At 37.9% G+C, this 20,049-nt stretch overlaps 2 protein-coding genes across 20 annotated transcripts in view; one reads left to right on the top strand and one right to left on the bottom strand.

Annotated features, from left to right (window-relative positions):
* Positions 1-935: 935 nt before the first annotated feature.
* CHDH (choline dehydrogenase) lies at positions 936-16,633 on the top strand. 3 transcript variants are annotated; one of them, XM_071755829.1, is made up of 9 exons: positions 936-1,554; positions 3,311-3,427; positions 5,481-6,289; positions 6,747-6,898; positions 9,672-9,801; positions 10,459-10,593; positions 11,586-11,728; positions 12,383-12,485; positions 13,032-16,633. In XM_071755829.1, exons 3-9 carry the CDS (start codon positions 5,536-5,538, stop codon positions 13,448-13,450), a joined length of 1,836 nt encoding a protein of 611 aa, XP_071611930.1. In that variant the 5' UTR covers positions 936-1,554; positions 3,311-3,427; positions 5,481-5,535; the 3' UTR covers positions 13,451-16,633. The 3 variants fall into 3 exon arrangements, with proteins under 3 accessions (XP_071611930.1, XP_071611928.1, XP_071611929.1); XM_071755828.1 differs by having other exon boundaries at positions 953-1,554; positions 3,311-3,431; XM_071755827.1 differs by lacking the exon at positions 3,311-3,427.
* Positions 16,634-17,670: 1,037 nt separating this feature from the next.
* CACNA1D (calcium voltage-gated channel subunit alpha1 D) overlaps positions 17,671-20,049 on the bottom strand; it is a 164,881-nt gene continuing 162,502 nt past the window's right edge. For 15 of the 17 annotated variants that reach the window (XM_071755808.1, XM_071755820.1, XM_071755824.1 and 12 more), the window contains one exon: positions 18,887-19,313. In XM_071755808.1, coding sequence (XP_071611909.1) covers positions 19,020-19,313 — 294 coding nt within the window. In that variant the 3' untranslated portion in view covers positions 18,887-19,019. Of the gene's footprint in view, positions 19,314-20,049 lie in introns of all 17 variants that reach the window. The other 2 variants (XM_071755807.1, XM_071755816.1) reach the window with 1 other exon arrangement.

Below are 20,049 nucleotides of genomic sequence, written 5' to 3'. Positions count from 1 at the left end.
AACAATTACAGTTCCTGGAACAATTACAATTTTAGTCTTCATTATATCATCATTATTATAGCACGAGGGTTCTGAAGGTGAAAACAAGACTCGGGTTCATCCCCCAGTAGCCCAGAAAAGCAGCAACACTGTCCCCTTGACTCAGTATGGACTCCTGGCCATTTCCCATGGAATTTTATGGGATCCAGTCCCCACCACTACCTTTTAATGCAGTTTATCCTACAACGAACAAGCACTAAAAACAAAGCCAACAGAAAAGTCAGTTACATGGCAAGATACAAGGACCCTGCAGGATTGTTAGTACTTTTTGGCTGCCCAGTGGAATACTATTAAATGCACGTTCAGTGATGAGCACTAAAATCGACTGCTCATTACTGCTGAGGTAACAAGTTCGTTAACACAGACTGGCACAGCGGGACAATTGGTTTTACCAGCTGCTCATTTCCAAACCCATGTGCTCTGGGCACACACAGAGGTCGGGGCAGCAATTATTTTGCCTTGCAGATTCCAGCAGCCCTTGAGCTCTGTCCTCACCACCTCACACCGACCAGCAGCGGCGGGGCCACGAGAACCCGCACTGGGACCGAGATGGGGACGGGAACCCGCACTGCCCACGCGACGGCCCCTCGCGACGCGGTGTTTCCCCCCGCTCCTCTCTCCACCTCACGCCCCCTCACAGCTCCCAACGCTTCCGTCGACGAACGACGTCGCACCCGAGGTGACAACAATGTCGAATATGTTTGCTTTGAGGAAAAAAAATGCTTTTTTTCTACCCCATTTCAGGTGGAAAAAGTTAAAGGGACGAGGATGTCTCCTCAGCTTCCACTCCTGCAGGCCGGCGGGCAAAGCTCGGGGCCCTGTTCCAGCCGGCGAGGCCGCGGGGTACAGAGCCGCCAGGAAGCTCCCGAGGGGCGGGTGAAGCGGTGAACTTCGGCTCGCTGCCCCTCTGAGCGGTTTCGAAACAGCACGAAGTCGCTCTCGCACATCTTTCAGGGAGGCCAGAGGCTGCATTCCTGGGGGAAATTCCTGCCCTGCCTCCCCCACGGACCTCCCCCCCTGCCGGAGCCACTCCTGAACGCAGGAGTCCCGGCACCGTATCCCGCCCCCCGCCCCAGCGCCTCGCAGGACCCTCCCCGGCCCCCTCGCTGAGACGGCAGCGCCGCGGGGTTTCGGGTGTGCGAGGCAGCGGGGCCGCAGACGGGTTCAGGAGGCTCCAAGTGGGGGGTTCCTGGGAAGGAAGGGACGGGAGAGGAGAGCGAGGCAGCTACGGGACTGCAGCACCCACTGAATCAGCTCTGAGCGAGACACAGGCCACCCCGTCCGGGAAGGAGAAACAGGCGGCCAGGGGTGCCCCGTCCTGTCGAGGGGACCCGGAGAGGCTCGGGGTGGCCCCGTTTCTCGGTGCGGCTGGGCGGGAGCCAGCCCCGGCCTTTGTGTGGAGCAAGAGCCGCACAGCGCCCGCAGAGCAGGATCGCGGGCAGCCCGCAGCGGGTCACAGCAGCCCGGCGGCCTGGGCCGGCCGATGGGTTTGTTCGGACAAGAGGAAAGAGGGAGGTAAGTAGGCTTGAACAGCGTCAGCCATGGAAATGAAACTTACAAAGTTTCTGTAAGTGAGTGAATTTTTTACTACCGGGACTGAAGAGAAATTTAGTCCAAAACAGTCCCAAAGCAGATTAATTTAAACTATGTACACACAGGGGGGTAAAGAAAAAGAAAAAAAACCAAAGCAACCAACCAACAAAAGTGCTTTTACCTGAACAGCTGTGCCTCCTGCATCTTACACAGGCCTGGCAGAATTTGGCAGCGCAGTGCGATGGAGGGTGGATGTCCAGTAAAGATCCCATTGATCTGCTGCACCCTGTATTGTCCATGCTGTTGGATGTCTCTAAGGGAGGGTCATCTTTTACATCTGCCAGACATGATATTCTTGTTTTGGCCCTGGCAGAATAGGACAGGGACTAAAGTTCATCTTCACTCGTTTCGGGAATGGTTTATAGGAACTGGTGTAGGGGAGTGCTCATACAAGAGTACCATGCATAGATGAGGGTGGATATGGATTAATAGGACAAAGAGAACTGTGCATTGAAACTAGTGTTTCAATCCATTCAATCCAGCTAGGTGTGTTGGACTTAAATCACAATGGCTTGATTTTTGACCTCTGCACTTCAGAACTTAAAGGCACAGAAATTTGTGAATCATCTATGCACCAATTCTCAATATCACTTGAGTATTACAACCAGGGCACTGATAACTGACTTGACTCCCAACTTGCTCTTTGCAAGATAAAAACTATCAAATATTACTTTGTCAGTCCTGCTCTGTTTGATGTAAAACCACCAAAAAAAAAACCAAATATAAACTTGAAATAACATCTAACTATAAATCTGACAAACATATGTGTTGGGACTGATTCAAAATACTATTTCAGTTACTTAAAGGAACATTAGACTTAGCTTTCTTGGTTGATAATTCAACCTTTTAGCCCAGACAGTGAGTGACCTGTCTTGGAACTTATTTTTGATAACTCTTATTTCCAGTTTTATCAAATAATGATAGAGCTCTGATTGCTTAACAGTAATGATGGCCAGTTCCCTGTAACTTAGATTAACCACCTTGTCCACCTGCAAAACCATTTAATTTCTGTCCATTTTTCAATATATCTCCCACCCCTGCATGCAGGATGCCTGTCCTCCTCTTTATTGTGGACTGTGAACCTTTTCAATCTAGAAGTCTAGGAATAAGGTCCCTAGGCTGAATCCTAGCACTTTTGCTTAGCTTTCTTTCAAAGAGGGCAAGCCAATTTAGATGCTTAGGTGCTCTGCACAACCTCTTACATATCTTTCCTTTTTGTCTCACCCTTCCTTTAAAAACAGTAAAGTAACATATTCTTTGCCTTTCACAGCTTCACTATCCCTTAGAGAAGTCTGTTTTCACATGCAGCCCCAAGTTTCAGATACTCCTTGGTTACTTCAGGGTACATTTCTCATCCAAGCCTGATACTGCATTCAGAGATGCAGATGGGTTACAATGATGCAAGGAGCCCCAAACACCAAAATTCAGAACTCCGTTGCCCATTTCTAGCTACCTGGTGTGCAATTAGATATATTATTAAACTGTAGCAACAGAATTTTCCTGCCAGTTTGCTCCTGCTCTCCTCACTCTTTTAAGACTTCTGTGTATAGGCCCTGCTCAGTAGTAATAATATCTGTAAATACATAGTTTATAAAAATGAGTTTCAGATTTTGAAGCTCTAGTGCAATAAGAGCTTATTTGAATATATTTTATGTCGCTCCCATATGCATTTCTGCAGGTCTGTTCACTGATTCCCAAGGAACATCTGACTACCTGTCCATAAAGAGGTTCTGATATGCAAGAACCCAGATAAAGACAGTAATATTCAGCAAAGCTCAAAAGACAGCTTATAGAGGTTGGTAAGTACAAAGCATTCCTGTAGAACCATAGTTGTGTAAACGTCTCCATTTCAATATATTCTGTTTTGACAAAGTGGCTACAATTTTTAACCAAGCTGGCCATAAAACTATAGCTCCCTACTGACTAAATTGGGTCAATTTACCCAGCACATCTAAATAATACGTGATGACCATCTGTATAACCAAAACCTGAGGGCTTATTTCCTCAGCAGTAAGGTTAATCAACTTACCATGGTGAAACTCCACCAGAAAAATAAACCCTCACATTATAGGTAGAAAACGTCTTTCCCAGATTATCAAGGCCCAGGCCTTGATATTCTACCAACCCCATCAGCCATCTGCTGTTCCTAAAACAAAGTCTTGTGACCCACAGATTCTGAGGGTTAAATATCAGTGCTTCAGTATTATAGCCCTCATAAACAAAACAAAATAAAACAAGGGAAAACTCTCTACCTTTGCATCTTCGTCTACTGTATCACAGGAATTTGCCAAACCCATTTTTTTCCAAGAAAGAATCCTTTAATATTATCCACCTGTAACAGACAGGCCCCCACACACACTTTCAGCTGGGATCAATTTTGCATTAGCTGTGTGAGAATCAGCTGGGTCAGCTCTGGGCTCAGACCAATCCACTGCATCCTTTCTGTATATCCAGAGTAAAGTTTAGTTCCACCTTTTAGTCAGAAAAACCTATTTCAGTGATTCATTAATACATATTTACTTCTAGTGCAAAAGCCCAGATATTTTACAAAAATACAGTATTTTTTCAATAATACAGTATTTGATATTTTTCCAGGAGAAAGCTTTCTTACCTCTTTCAGATGGGCAGAGCATTACAGTGTAGCAGCCTCTGGATAAGTTGCTGCCTCTAGAATCCAAGTCAGCTTCTTAGATAGTAGCCACAAGCCAGGGAGAAATACATTTTACAGCCCAAATATATCAGTTTTCACTAATAGTTTATACCAAGGGGAGTGGTTTCAGGGGTAAGAAATGCACTTCAGACTAGACAGCAGCATTGACACCTGAGGGATTTACAGCAAAAGTGAAAATCTTGCATTTAGTTCCTGTACCTGAATCTTGCTTCTGAGGCTCTCAGGCTTTTTTGAAGGTTAAAAAATTGCCATGTTTACTCAGCCTAAGGATTTGGTGGTATTAGATTGTCCTGGTTTGAGTCAGATGAGACCAAGTTTCTTTCTGTTGATTTTACTTTTCAATTAAGTCTAAGTAGCTTCACTTGCTGAAATTAACATCACATTTTTCAGTCAGTGTCTGCCATTGATTGGTTCTGAAAAACATGCTCTGGAAACAAAAGGGAGCAAAGGAGTCACACCTGTGACCCTCGTTTGGGGAGGAGTGGATCACACATGTGCCCTAAAGAACAAACAAAGTATTCCATCCCATACATATCATACTTAGTATATATTTGAGTGATCATGAGATTGTGGAAGTGTTTAGTAATAAGGTAGAGAGCCACAGATTAATAGGTTTTTCCTTTCCTGTGTTAGGAGACATACTCAAAGCCCAGCAGTTTTTTCACCTTAGGGATAGCTGAAAATGAGTCACTCCTACACTTGTATTCTATGTGTATTATTCATCATTTCCATTGTTGTGGCTTGGCTATGCAATACCCCTGGTTGCCACAAACTTACAGAGAAGCTTATGAAATTATTTGGCTTCTTAAATTTTTACCTCCTAGAGGCAGATGAATAAAGGCTACAAGATAAGCAAAGATTTATGTCCCTCATGGTTTTAGTCAATACCTGAAAATGTGCTGCTCTTTTCTATCTTGAGAACAAGAAGCAAATAAAAATCAGGCTGCATATAATACAAAACAGTGTGCACCAAAACTGGTGCACAGGCTGCATTAAAAGAATAAGAGAGCAAGTTTCAGAGGACATGTTTATTGGGTTATTGGTATTGTTTTTACCTTTTAGATAGTGAGAATGAGTAAAGTGTACCAGTTTTACCTGAAAATGAAGGACATTTTAGAGGTCATGCACTGCATTAATTCTTACATCTTAATTAAGATTTTTGTTTGTTTTTTCCTAGGCTAATCCACTGGATTTTTGCTAGAAATTCTGCAAGAGTGATACTATTGGTAAAGATGTCATACTTAATGAAAGGTGTTAAATATGGCAGTCCTATGAATCAGATGCACAAAAAACCAGGAACTCTGTTTAAAGCACACATATTGAAGAATCTATTTGGCATCAATGAACACCTCTTCAAAACTGCACATACATCATCTCATCTTAGTTCTGGAAAGGCAAACTCCTATAATTATGTCATTGTTGGAGCTGGATCAGCGGGGTGTGTATTAGCCAACAGGCTGACTGAAGACCCTCTGAGTACTGTACTGCTTTTGGAAGCAGGCCCTAAAGATACCCTTCTAGGTAGTAAAAGACTGCTGTGGAAGATTCATATGCCTGCTGCACTAACTTACAACCTCTGTGATGAGAAATATAACTGGTATTACCACACTACATCACAAAAGCATATGGATAACAGAATTATGTACTGGCCCCGTGGAAGAGTGTGGGGTGGCTCATCTTCTCTCAATGCCATGGTATACATCCGTGGGCATGCAGAAGATTATAATCGATGGAGCAGGGAAGGGGCTATAGGATGGGACTATGAACATTGCTTGCCCTATTTTAAGAAGGCCCAGACACATGAACTGGGTCCAGATCAGTATAGAGGTGGAAATGGACCCCTGCATGTGTCAAGAGGGAAAACAAACCATCCTCTTCATCATGCATTCCTGGAGGCAACCCAGCAAGCTGGGTATCCCTTCACAGATGATATGAATGGCTACCAGCAAGAAGGATTTGGCTGGATGGACATGACTGTGCACCAAGGTAAATCATAAGGGAGTCCTTAAATAATTTGTATTTCAACCCACCAGGGATACTTCTGAAAGCATTTTGAAATATGGACAAATAATCTGCAGTGAATGCCATTTAGTTGTTTAGATTACTGAATAGGTAATGTTCATTAATTCAGGGCATTCTGTGTGTACACCCTGTTCATTTCCCAGGAGCTTGCTATCAGCCTCAGGTATACTTAACTGCAAATAGCATTGGCATGCAGGTCTTGATTCATAGTTAAATTTGGGAAGGACAGTAGGTTTTCAGAATGTCATTGTGAAGTTTGTTAGGTTAAAATAAAGATTTTAATTATATGAAATCACATTTGCTTTGAACTCTATAAACTTTGTGAAAGCTTTCCATGTGAAAACATCCTGATCACTATCAGCCAAATTCTTAAAGAACTGAGCATGACTATTTTGATATTTAATATAAGTATACATTTTAGGTAAAAGATGGAGCACAGCCAGTGCTTACCTTCACCCAGCCATACCACGCCCGAATTTGTCAGTTGCAGAGAAGACACTTGTAACAAAAATCTTGTTTCAAGGAACAAAATCCATTGGTGTTGAGTATGTGAAAAATGGGCAAAGGAAAAAGGTAAGAGTTTCTTTTACTTTCCATTATGAAAACTATGAGTCAAAGCAAAATATTTTTTTTAAAGCAAACTTTTAATAAAAGAGGCACTTTACTTTGAAAAATACCTGTTATATATCAGCTGTGTTGACTTAGAGATTAACACCTGTGTTATATTTTCATCTCCTGGTGCTGACAAGGCAAGCCAAAGCTTGATGTTATGCAAGAGTGTTTGACTCGTGTGCTGAAATGCCAATAGTCCTGAAAAACAATTCTGAAAACACTACTCTGGCATAGGAAAATCTGTAAAAGCTAGATACTCATATCTGAATGGCTCAATGGATAATGAGTCATTCACTTGTACTTTGCTATTATGTATTGACTTTTGGAATAGTGATGAAACATGCCTTATGGTCACTTGTGGAATGAATTTGTCTGTTTGTCTCAGTACAACTTCAGCTGAAAATATGATGATGTGGGAGGAAGCTTTAACTGCCAATACAACTTAACTCTGTGGATAAACTTAATTTTGTGCACATTTGAATCCATTGACTTCTTTAAGACTTGAAACTTTCTCATTTCCCTTAACTCTTTACTTTTACACTGGATTAGGGATTATATAACTAAGAAATTGCCTAAAAGGGATTTGTACCTTAGCAACTTAAGATATTTAGTCAAACAATTCTAATGAACTGTAATAGTACCATCCTAAAGGGAAGAGAGTACAAATTTTGATGGTTTGAGCACAAGGCTCAACTGATAAGTGTTCCATGACTGAACACCTGCTGTAAGTTAAAATGCAATGAAAACAGACTGGCCTTTTATTTGCTAATGCACAGAACAAATCTGTTGTTTTCTAAGTGGATTGATAATGATAATAATTTTAAGAATGTAAAACAAAAGTTGCAGAAAATTAATTTGATTTTATGAGCTATTAAATGCCTGTGAAAACAATGCCTCTAGTTGATGTTCTCATGCAATTATCAAGATTAATTTTGTTGAAGGAAGTCTTGGAAAGCTAATTACATATGATCAAAGATTTTCTGAATTCTGGACCACTTTAATTGCAAAATTATTTAATTGGTATGAATTTTCATACATATTAATACATATATGAATTATACATAGTGATTGATAGATATTTATAGCATATAAAAAATAGACCTTCAAAGTATTTCCCTTCCTTTTTTTTTTCCCCCAACATCAAAGTTGCAGGACTTACCTGCTTTTACTTTCTGGCAAATTTTATACCTGTGAGGATGGAAGAGCTAGTAATTTTTTTTACATAATGAACATGAAGATGAAAGACTTGATTATATGAAAGCTTTTTTTTTCTAACTATCTGTTCTAGATAGGATTGCTTTTATGTCAGTCATCAGTAAAGTTAAATGATCACCAAAACCTGATTCAAGCATGATTAAAAATGTATTCAGCAAGGCAGTGGCTTCGTTGTTTCAGTAGATACTGGGGTCCCAGAGAGCTGCCAGGATTCCAGAAAGCCCTCTGACAAAAGGGGAGGTAGACTGAACATTCCTGGAATTTCTGAGTTAATAATCAAGCTGAAATGCTTAGAGAAAGAGTAAAAATGTGTTTAATGTATCATAGACTAAATAACTCTCACAAAAATGTTTCAGGATCAGTTTTTCTTCTTTGCATATTAGCTTTAAACACAATGAAAGGCTGTGTAGGGGCCAGGAATAACTGGTGCTGACTACAGTGAGCATAGGCTGAATACACGTTATTCAAATGCTACCTGGAGCAAACTGCATCAGCACTGGGTATACCATAGAAAATATAAACAAGTTATATTTGTATAACACACAAAATACAGATCTATTGATACATATCTATTGATACGACAGTCACAAATATGCTTCATCTTAACATACTAATGACTGCTCAGAGCAAAATGGCAAACAAAAGATATCAGCACTAGCTATCTGTTGGCAATACCAGATAAATAATGTGGAAAGAATTTATCAAAATTTATCTTCTTACTACACTTTGATCTTATTAACTAGCAACAATCTAATTCACCATCATTCCATATAGCTGAGGCGTCATTCAAAAAGGACAAGACAACTAAAAACAAATATGCTGACATTTCACCATACTACAGGAAAAAAAATAGCTTATTTTAATGTTGCTTTAGAACCTAAGTGTCTCATCTAAAGAAAGAACTATCCAGCATAGAAAACTGAGTGCAAGGCAGAGGAATAGTTTGGAATATCACAACCATCTCAGGGCTCAGACTCAAACTGGTTGATGAAGTCTCTCAGAAAAACAGGGAAAAAATATGCCTGCAGTCAGAGTTTTCCAAGTAGAACTCCAGGGGCTGCAGGGCTTTTGAGGAGAGCTAAGAAACTAAACATTACTCTTGGACAAACTAAGAAAATGAGCTCTTGAGAATTTTTTAGATAGAATGTCTCTGAACTCAGAATCCTCCTTAGATATTTCAGTTTTAATTTGTAAACCATTAATGAAAATGGAAGTGACACAGCTGCCTGATCTGAGTGTCATAGGTACTTTTTTCCTAGCAAGCAGCACAGGAGTTGATTGGCAGCCATGGTACTGTTCCACACAGTTTGAATGGATTGTAAACATGGGCATAAATACAAAAGGGATCAAAGTGAAAACTTGTTTATTTCTGCAGAAACTTCTGGCCATTTAGAATGAGAAAAATGTGAAGAAAGGGCGTCCAGTCAGAACAGTGTATCTGAACAGAAATTCTTGACATGTTTCTTGCATTCAGATCAGGCTTGATAATGTTAGGACTTTTGTGCTCATTTCTTTTTAGGCATTTGCCAGTAAAGAAGTTATTTTAAGTGGAGGTGCCATAAATTCTCCGCAGCTGCTTATGTTGTCAGGGATTGGCAATGCAGATGATCTAAAAAAACTGGGGATCCCTGTTGTTTGCCATCTTCCTGGTAATTTTATTATTTATTTTAACCTTACATCTTCCTATGGATACAGCTCAAAGACAATCAAATAAAATGAATCCATGAAATTCAGTTGCCTTGCATGGCCTGAATTGAAGTGTTACAAATCAGTGGAACCATTCAATGATTGTAAAACTGAGCAAAAAATTCCAACATTTTCATCACTATATTTGACAGTAAAAAATGCCATTCTGAAAAATACCACTGAGTATTTTTAAAGTAAAGCAGCATATTTACCACTTAGAATTTTGAATGTGTTGATTCAGAGTAGATTGTATAAACTGTCACTGCCAAATATATTCAAAGATAAAAGGAATAATGAACTCTTTCTCTAGAAAAGCTAATACTGTATTTAGAAGTCATATCTGGCACTTTTAGAAGAGGTGATATGTCTGCTATTTAACTTTCTATTTTCATTCTAGTTATGGTATGCTTATGTAAAACTTTATTCTGACATGAACAAAAGGCTGATATGACTCATGGTCTTGGTCTTAGTGATCACTATCCTTGTAAGAGGTTGGTTTAGTTCCCATTTATGTTGTTTTGAGGTTGCAAAACATCTTTATAATTGTTCTGCATGAGGTAATTTATTTTTTTCCCTTTTTTCTTCTTCCCTCCCCCTCTCCCCCCCCTTTCTCCCTTCAGGAGTGGGCCAGAACCTTCAAGATCATTTAGAAGTGTACGTCCAACAAAAGTGCACCAAACCTATTACTCTGTATAGTGCACAAAAGCCAGTTAATATGGTGAGGATTGGTCTAGAATGGCTTTGGAAGTTTACAGGTATGAAACAAAGAACACAATAATTGATTTATTTACAATTATTACAGCCTTTTATCCATTAATTTGAATATATCATTTTTATATCTAATTTAAAGAAGAACAACCTACATTTAAAAATCTTAGTGCTACTGTGAAAAGCTGTTGCAAAAAATGAAGAAAAAATTCTATTTGAAATATATTTTATGTCAATAAAAACATATCCTTGAACTGAATTAAGTTTTTGGAATAATTGACCCAAAAAAATTAGTTTGTGCTCTGATTAAAACTCTTTAGGCTTGCATGTAAATCAGAAGTGACTTTTGGTAAAATGACACATGCATTTTACAATAACCTGGTTGGTAAACTCTACCTTAAAAAGAATCTGTAAACCTGAAAATCATTAAGAGTTTTGCCAAAGTTGAGGTCTCCATAACTTGCTGAATTATTATGTCAGGATTTGATAACCTAGCTAGGTATATGTGGCTTTTTCATCACGTTAGTAAATATTCAGGGTTAAGGTTTTAAACAGATGTGAAAGCAGCATACTATGAAGGGCATTGCAGGCTCTTCCCTTCAGAGCAGGTAACATGGATAGCTCTGCCTGCTGCCTGTGGCTGATGGGATAACTCTGCTGCATGCCATGGAGCAGGTACAGGGCAGTAATGTCAGGATGCTGCAGTCATTGTCTTCCACACCTGTTATTATCCTGGGATCAAATCTGCCTCTGGAGTTACACCCTACGTCTGTCAGTTACCGTGAGATAACTGATGTCCCACTCTCAAATAAGTGGAATTTTGAAAGTTAGGCATAATTGTGTTTATCTAAAGATTAAAAAGCAGGTGAAAGGGATGCTTATTGCTGAACTTACAAGCTGTTCGTAACATTTGCATTCCTTGCAGTTCCCACTGTATATATGTTACTCACAGTAATGAAACAAAGGGTTAAGAAGAAGTGGATTTCTTTCTTTTCTGAGGTCTCTTAAGGTCATCTGCTCTCTAATTTACACTCTCTAGGTGAGGGAGCCACTGCCCACTTAGAGTCTGGTGGTTTTATCCGAAGCGAACCAGGGGTTCCTCACCCCAACATTCAGTTCCACTTTCTCCCTTCTCAGGTGATTGATCATGGTCGAGTTGCTTCAACAGTGGAAGCTTACCAGGTGAGTTGCTGAAGAACATAGCTGAGTAATGTTCTGCAGCAATTAGTAAGGAAGATTACACTTGATTATAGACATTGATAATTTGGCTACATACTGAAAAATATTTTGTTCACTGTAATATAAAAGGATCTGGCTTAACTTCCTACATTGAGGAGAAAGAGCTTGTTATTTGATATTACTACCAAATATATGTTATGTTTTATCTTTGGGAAAGAATTAAAGCATTGAACTATTTAGGTATTTGCACTACTCCAGTGCCATAGGACTAGCCATCAGCTAGATGCTGAACAAAACTAAACCAAGATTATTCCTCAGCAATTTAGACAGAATTTTAAGTCAGAATGTATAAGGCCACTCATTTTTTGACTGGCACAAATCCAAGCCCCATTTTAGACTATGATCTAAATCCAAAAGTCTGTGCTAATGTTGGGGATCTGTCAGTGAATATATATGTTTCTTGATTGTATTTGAATAATATCATAATTACAAAAAATTATACAAAATCGATAAATGTGCAATAGCATTTCCCATTATCGCCCTTTAACCTTTATGGTTGCTTAATTTGTAAAGACTGTCCAAATATTTAAAAAAACCCACTGAATTCAGATATATTTCTGGTGGGATAATGTAATGAGTATAGTGTGGGTGTTGCAGGTCCACGTGGGCCCCATGAGGAGCACGAGCATGGGCTGGCTAAAGCTGAAGAGTACAGACCCAAATGATCATCCTATCATTGAGCCTAACTACATGTCCACAGGTAAGTGCAGCCTCTCCTTGCTCAACTCTCAATTATTTCCACTGGTTTCAGTAGCAGATTTTCACATCTACTCAGCATCAACTTGTTGATGCATTGCTAATTATTTCTTCTTTATAAAAGTCAGTATCAAGTGGCCATTGTGCAAAGCACTGCATAAACTCAAAGAATTCCCTGTTGGGATGCAGTCAGGGTTCTTAAGTGTTTGCTACATCGTGCTGTTCAATTTATTCCCTCCTCTGCTTGTGAAGCAATGGATCTTACTTGCTTCTTTCTGCTAAGACTAGTGTCCTTGGCTACACAGTAGATATAGCAAAATAAAAAGCAGTTCTTCACAGCTCACCTAGTTCATTCTGGGTCTGTGCAATATAAGTGACAGCTTTGTTCACAGTGCAGTATCTGTGACTTTGAAAAATATTCTACTTTATTCTGGCATTCAGCAATAACTGAGGGATTTTCCCTAGTCCAATTTTTTTTCCTGTTATGCATTCTGCATGTATTACCAAATCAAGGGTGTACTTACAGTTTTCTTATTTTCTCTCCATACAGAAAGAGATATTTTGGAATTCCGCCAGTGTGTCAAGTTGACCAGAGAGATCTTTGCTCAGAAAGCTTTTGAAAAATTTCGTGGGCCTGAAATTCAACCAGGAAATCACATTCAGTCAGACAAAGAAATAGATGCTTTCATAAGGCAGAAGGCTGATAGTGCTTATCATCCTTCCTGTACCTGTAAAATGGGTCAGATTTCAGATAACACTGCTGTAGTTGATCCCCAAACAAGAGTAATTGGTGTTGAAAACCTGAGAGTAGTAGATGCTTCAATAATGCCCAGTGTTGTCAGTGGGAATTTGAATGCCCCAACTATTATGATAGCAGAGAAAGCTGCAGATATAATTAAGGGTCTCCCATCACTTCAGGAAAAAAATGTTCCTGTATATAAGCCCAAGACCTTGGAAACACAGAGGTAAACAAATGTTCTCATCCTTTCACATCTTTTCCTACTTAGGTTTTCATTAGCATGTTGGCATCTCCTACAGAACATGCCAACAAAATAAATACCACACAAAACAACATACCTATTAAAGTAACTATTAATTTGAGTCATTCTCTTACCTTACCTGCTTGGTTTTTTCAATCAGCTGGATTAAGTTTCTTACAGGAGTAAACATGACCTTTTGTGATATAATTATTTTTTTAAGAAAAGCTATTTCTAAATGCCAAGACACTGTACACATAAGCCACATTACACACTGTGCAATTCATGAGAAATGGAAGAGATTACAGTTTGAAAGCTGTAGTATGCCTTGTCATTTAAAGGAAGGATTTTAACTGATGTGAGAACTAGTCAGTAATCCCCACATCCTGTAAAGACTGGTTAAGTAAGTGTAATCATTTATATAGTTTTATATTCACAGGCCAAAGTAATACATACCAGAATCACATTTCTTGGCAAATATTCTGAATAGTGCCTTACAGACATTACTAACAAATTACAACCAAGGTAGATTTAAAATTAAAGGTTACTCAAAATAACTGCATAATGTTAGATATGACTGTCCCAGGAAGAGATCTTCTCAAGTTAGAAGGCAAGTCATTTATTCAGTGAACCAATGCTATTTTAGGTAAAACTTAAATCTTTGTTTTACTATCCTAAGATGTGTAAAACAAGATATGAGATCTTTCATGTCTGTTTTGTGTCCCTCACTTTCAGGCACTAATTTCTTCGGAGAAAAAGCAAACACTAATAGAAAGTGAACTCACTGAATGACATTAAATCCATTGATTTGTTTGGATTTATTAAGTTTTCCAAAACAATCCTTGACTCATCAGCTAAGTATAAAGGAGAAGCTTTTGTAGACTAAGATTGCTCAGGACTTGTGGCAAACAAAAGAAACTTTTTTTTTCCAGAAAAAAAAGAATTCTACACCGTTTCAGCAGATTGTAAAAATCTTGCTGAGTCAGATGTTGGCTAGAGAGACAACTGCAGATGTTTAAGGCAGATACCTGGTGCTGCTTGCTGTAAGGCAGTGGTTGAAAGCCCTGCTGCTGAGGAAAAGAACTTAATTCATTAGCATATCTGCAAAACGAGTAAACAAAAATACTGAAGATGGAAGATGAACTCTATTCCAAAAGGAGACAGGTAAACCCTTTCTATGTATGTGATGCATTCTTTTGGGTTGAGGGGAAGAGAGAGGGTATTTTAAGTGATAGGTAATTGACTAGCTGTTAGAGTAAGGCAATCCACCTGATGCAGCTCTGTATTTGGGTAAAGCATGAACTGTGCATGGTGTACTGTTGTATGGCAAACAGGTTTTATGCAGCACCTATGCTACTGAGATGAGGTATTCAGTAGGTACCTTAGCTTCCTTTGGAATACAAAGTATTAAGATCCTCAGAGTGCTATTTACTGGTGAGACTTTTCACAGTCCTATGTGGTTGAGAGGGGAAGCAATTTGGAAAGAGAGAATATTGAAGTTGTTGCATTTGCAGATTTACAGCAGGAGTTTCCACTCTAAGCATACAAGATGGGAACTGTTATTACACAACTGCAGAGGATTAACTAGTCACAGTCTTATGTAACTTACTACTGAATGCACACAGAGCTATGCTCTGCCATTATGTAAAGTTCTAAAACATAAGAAGAAATAGCAAGTTTAGATATCCATGCCAAAATGCATGTGTCTTGAGTTCAGATACACATTGCTGCATTGTGCAGTTTGATAATCAAGCAGTTCTTCTGATACATCATCTTTACTTGCAGTTCTAAACATTCACAGATATTTACGTATGCAGGTTTATCTCCTTCTAAATATTTAAGTTTTCATTGCTGGGACCACAGATGCTTTATTACTTTAGGTCTCACTGCTATAGAACTTTGAGGGTCTCTCATGCCATTCCTTTGAGGCAGAGCTAAGGAAATGGCTCAGGTAATTTGAAAGCTATGTTGCCCTAGATAAATCTTTTGTTAGCATCAAGTTTAGTTTCTCCTGTGTAGTATCTGGTTGCTGACATTAGATTCCTGTTAGAATTGTTCTTCTAGCAGTCATGTCTGCTAGGGAATACCAAGAAGAGGTGCAAGATACCCTAACATGCCCTGAGGAGCAAAACACAGACTGATAATTCCAGAGTTGTACTTAACAAAATAATACAGTGTCAAATTGAATACTATTCCCAATACTACCCAGATAAAAATTTTGCAAATAAATATAAATGTACAGATAATATTACATTATCTATTAAAAACATCCAACTGTAAAAGCTGTTTAATGTAAGAATTTGGAAGTTACTAGACCTGCCAGCATGGCTTGAACCAGCAACTGTGCTGCAAGTGAGAACACCAGCATTTCCATGGCAATAGCTTGCTGCAGATGCTGCTGACACAGTTGGAGGTCTCTGGCTGGGAACAATGAGATTAAGAAAAAAGTAACAAAAAAATATTTCTTTCTACACACACTTCAGTTCAAGTTACTTTAGTATGAGCAGTGCTTTCAAAAGCAGCAGAAAATAGCAATATTTGTAAAATTGCATTATATTGAATTTATGTAAGGCCACATTTTTGTACACCAGAATTTGTGCTGTTTCTGCAGCTCAAAATCCCTTCCAGGTGCCTGATTAGAATCAGTCTGCAACCAAATGAGACAGCAATATAAACACTGAAAAGCTGGAAGGTGGGCTTGGAACATGTATTTTCTACAAAGTAAACATTGAAACATATTTTGAGGAATAATAAAAGTATATATGCATTTTTAAACACTATAGCTAAAGTGTAGAGGTATTGTAGAGAAAACACAAGCATATCTTACTACAGCATTATAATTTTGAGTCTCTATTTTCTTTCATCCAACCTCCAAAACCAGGCACTGTTCAAATACGATTATATTTTATATACACACTTGTTTAGTGAATTTATTTCACTGCAGAAGACATAGCTATGTTCAGTTCTTTACTAGTGTTTTCTGTCATATAAAAAAAAATCTGGAAACTCATGAAATATGCTTTAGTCATTGAGATTGATTCTAGCTTTTATGTATTAAGTAATTATCATGATTGGCAGTATTTTAAGGGTGTCAATTACCATGTAATTGTACAAATATTGATTATTTTTTCCATTTACTTCTGTAATAAAATTGAACAGGTATTCTATATATTAATATATGTATATATATTTTCTCCCTTAAACCATTAAGTATATAGAACATGGTTTGTAACTAAATATCCTTAATTATTTTTTTTTTTTTAGGGATTCAGTACACTGGGGAAGTGTAACAAAGTGACTGATGTTTGGTACACTACCCAAGTGTTTGCTGGCAGACAGCACAAAAGGTTTGTTTTGACATTTTAGTCAGATCTTCCTGATTGTTTCCGTAGATCTTTATCTAGGGATATACCCTATATACAAATATACAGATAATACTCTCGATAGGAGGAGAGTAATAGTACTCTTTTTCATACAAATACTCCAATTGCTTTATTTCTTTAACAGCAATTATTTATCAAAGACTTGCACACTATGATAGTGTAGACTGGTGACTATAATCCACACATTTCCTCACATTCTTCAAACAGTGCAAACAGTATTTCACTTTCGGAGCTTCTTGGTGAAAAACTATTAGTAAAAGGAGTCCCAGGTATAATAAAATTATTACACAGTTTTATTTTGAAGAACATTTTGCATTTGCTTTAATACAAAATGATGTAGGTCAAGAAATAATTTACAAACCTTTAAGTTCTTATCCTGGCATTTGAAATAAGAATGATTTCAGAGGAAGTGTGTAAGCTATTCATAGGAAACTGTCATTATGTACAAAATGTTTATTGACATGTTTTAAACATCACATTTGTAAAAATGTGAACTGGATTGCTATCTAGCATATGAACTACAGGTAAAACCTGATAAGATAACTTGTTAGAACAAGTCATTGTTATCCAGTGCTAACAAAATAGACAGTAGCTTTCAGTATTTTTATGATTTTCCTCCAAGGTTGTATTAGCCTCAAAGTCATTTCAGGGTTTTACTGCATTGAGAACAATATCTAAGCCCTCTCTTGATTGCATAAAAATAAATCTTTTAAACAGTACGCAAAGAACAACAGAAAGGTAGAGGCAATAAAATCATATACTCCTTATATAATCAAGGTTTTTGGTTCTGTGGAGAATAATTTCATGATTTTTCTGTTTTCTTCCAAACTGAGTAAGTAGTACAGAAGTAAAACATTTTCATTTACCTGTGAAATATTTGCTTCCCAAGATGCTTCCTATTGAAGTAGGATATGTAGGTAATATACTTTGTCAAAACTAATTTTCTCTTGACCAGTAATATCCTGGCATTAACTTGCTAGTTTTTAAATTATTTTAATAATTATTTGTAGCATGGCATTAATTAAAAAAATTATTTTTTAATCAAAAAGGTTAAAATAACTTTTTTTTTTACCTTTCCAAGTATAAGACTGTAAATAGCCAAGTGTGCATCCCTTATGCAGACAGATTAATTTGACTCCATTAGTAAAAAAAAAAAAAATCTGTTCTGTTGCCAAGTTCAAACTTGACGCTTTATCCCAAAGAGATTTACACTGAGAGGTGGCTCTATTTAAATATTTATGCTATAGATCTATTTATTCCAAGTAAAAATACTTATATCTAAGTATTCTGTGGAGAGTTACAATAATTAGGGTCCATAAATATTGCTGCAGTTCAATTACGGTACAATAATTACAAAATATAGAACATCTCTTTACAAATACAAATCATTGTATATTACAATTCATTTACAATAATTTCTACTATATAATTTTTGCAAACTATCTTATCTAATTCTACTATAACCTGGTTGCAAGTGCATTAGTAAGAATGCAATTATTCCAGTATATTTTGCCCTTAATGTGATAGTCATAAAACAGACTATCTGAATGATATTTTGCTATGTAAACCAGTGTTATGTATGACAGATTATTCATTATAACTTCTTCCAATGATCTCTAACAGATAGAGCATGACAAACTGTATTTTAGAAGAGCATTAAGAAATCAGGAGGCAAGTTTGAAAGCAATGTTAGAATGGATATGCAATGGAGAGCTGATATGTGAGTACGAAGACAATGACATTATTGGTTGTCAGCACTCATCTCACGTTGCTGTTTCCCACACAATTTTGTGCTGGAATTATACAAACATTTTCACTGACAAAATCCTGTTCTACTACAAAGGACAGCAGCACAAAGCTGAAAGACAGGCAAGGTTTTACACCTCAAAATCCCATGCTAGCCCTCAAAAAAACTGATTGTCACAATCTGCTTGGTTTCAAAATAACCTTGTTTGTTCCTACAGAGGAACTGAAGTTTCTGTGGGAAGAGACCTGACATACTGCAGCTCTGATCACATTTCGGCAACCTGGAGATAATCAATTGATTAGCTATGGCTTCTTTGAGGTGTGACATCACTTGTACAAAACTTGATTGGTTATTCACTCCAGCTAGTGCCTAGCATCTTTAAACTATGAGGCACTTTTTTCTGTTATTAAAACCATTTTACTTGAAAAGTACTACAAGCTCGTAATGCATATCATTTCATCTGCTAAATCTTCTTCATATCGTCCTGTTTCTGGTTCTTCATCACTGTAGCCAGGACCAAAATCTTGAAGTTCATAATCTTGTCTGCTTAAAATGGGAAACATGTCCCCATTGGTCCCATTGCTAATATTTCCATTGAGAAGATTACTTGCTGCACTTTCCATCTCATCGATAGTCATGTCACATGCATCAGCAATCTCATGCTTTGTAGCTGAGACAAATTTAGGGTCCTTTGCATACCTTCCTAGGCCTTCAGATATAAGTACCTGGCAGATGGAGGGAAGAGAATGAGATATAAAGTAGAATTCCAGAATAACAGACATTTCATAGCAATGTTTCTCAGTTGTAGAAAATACTTGAAACCCCATGCTGAATCACTACATCAACCCACAGCAAAATTGCATGTACAACAAGCAGTCAAATAGCTCCAAACCACACTGCATCTGTTATGGAATAATGTAACTGATAATGCAATACACCTGACTTGTTTCTTTCAAAATCTGGGAGTAGTCTTAGATAAATGTCAGTAATCAGGCTGATAACTAAAGACACCAGATAATATGTCACAGAGGGTGCAATTAGAACAATTGCCTGAAACAAAGAATTCTGGATATGTTCTTGGTACTTTGGAGTACACGGAAGAAAGATGCTGAAGTCCCATTTGCAAATAAAATTTAATAAAGAGTAATGTCTAGCAATGGAAGAAAGTGATAGATGGAAGTAAGAACAGGAACTGATTCAGAAATGCTATAGATTCTTTATCTTCAAATATTTTTTTAATATTAAAGGGAATTCTTAACATTCCTTAACACATAAAACATATCTTTAGCAAATTAATCCTTGTAGTCATTATTCACCTCTCTCCATTTAGTAAGCTGATTCACGGGGCTCTTGTTCTTTTATTTGTCTTACTGCAAAAATGGTGATATATTGCTACAATAACAACAGAGAGAGCAGACATACACCCTATCAGCCATTGTGGAGGGATAGTTTGTACTTGAT

Source organism: Heliangelus exortis, chromosome 12 (assembly GCF_036169615.1).
Source record: "Heliangelus exortis chromosome 12, bHelExo1.hap1, whole genome shotgun sequence".
Classification (NCBI taxonomy): Eukaryota; Metazoa; Chordata; class Aves; order Apodiformes; family Trochilidae; genus Heliangelus; species Heliangelus exortis.
This window is presented reverse-complemented; position numbering and strand designations above follow the sequence as displayed.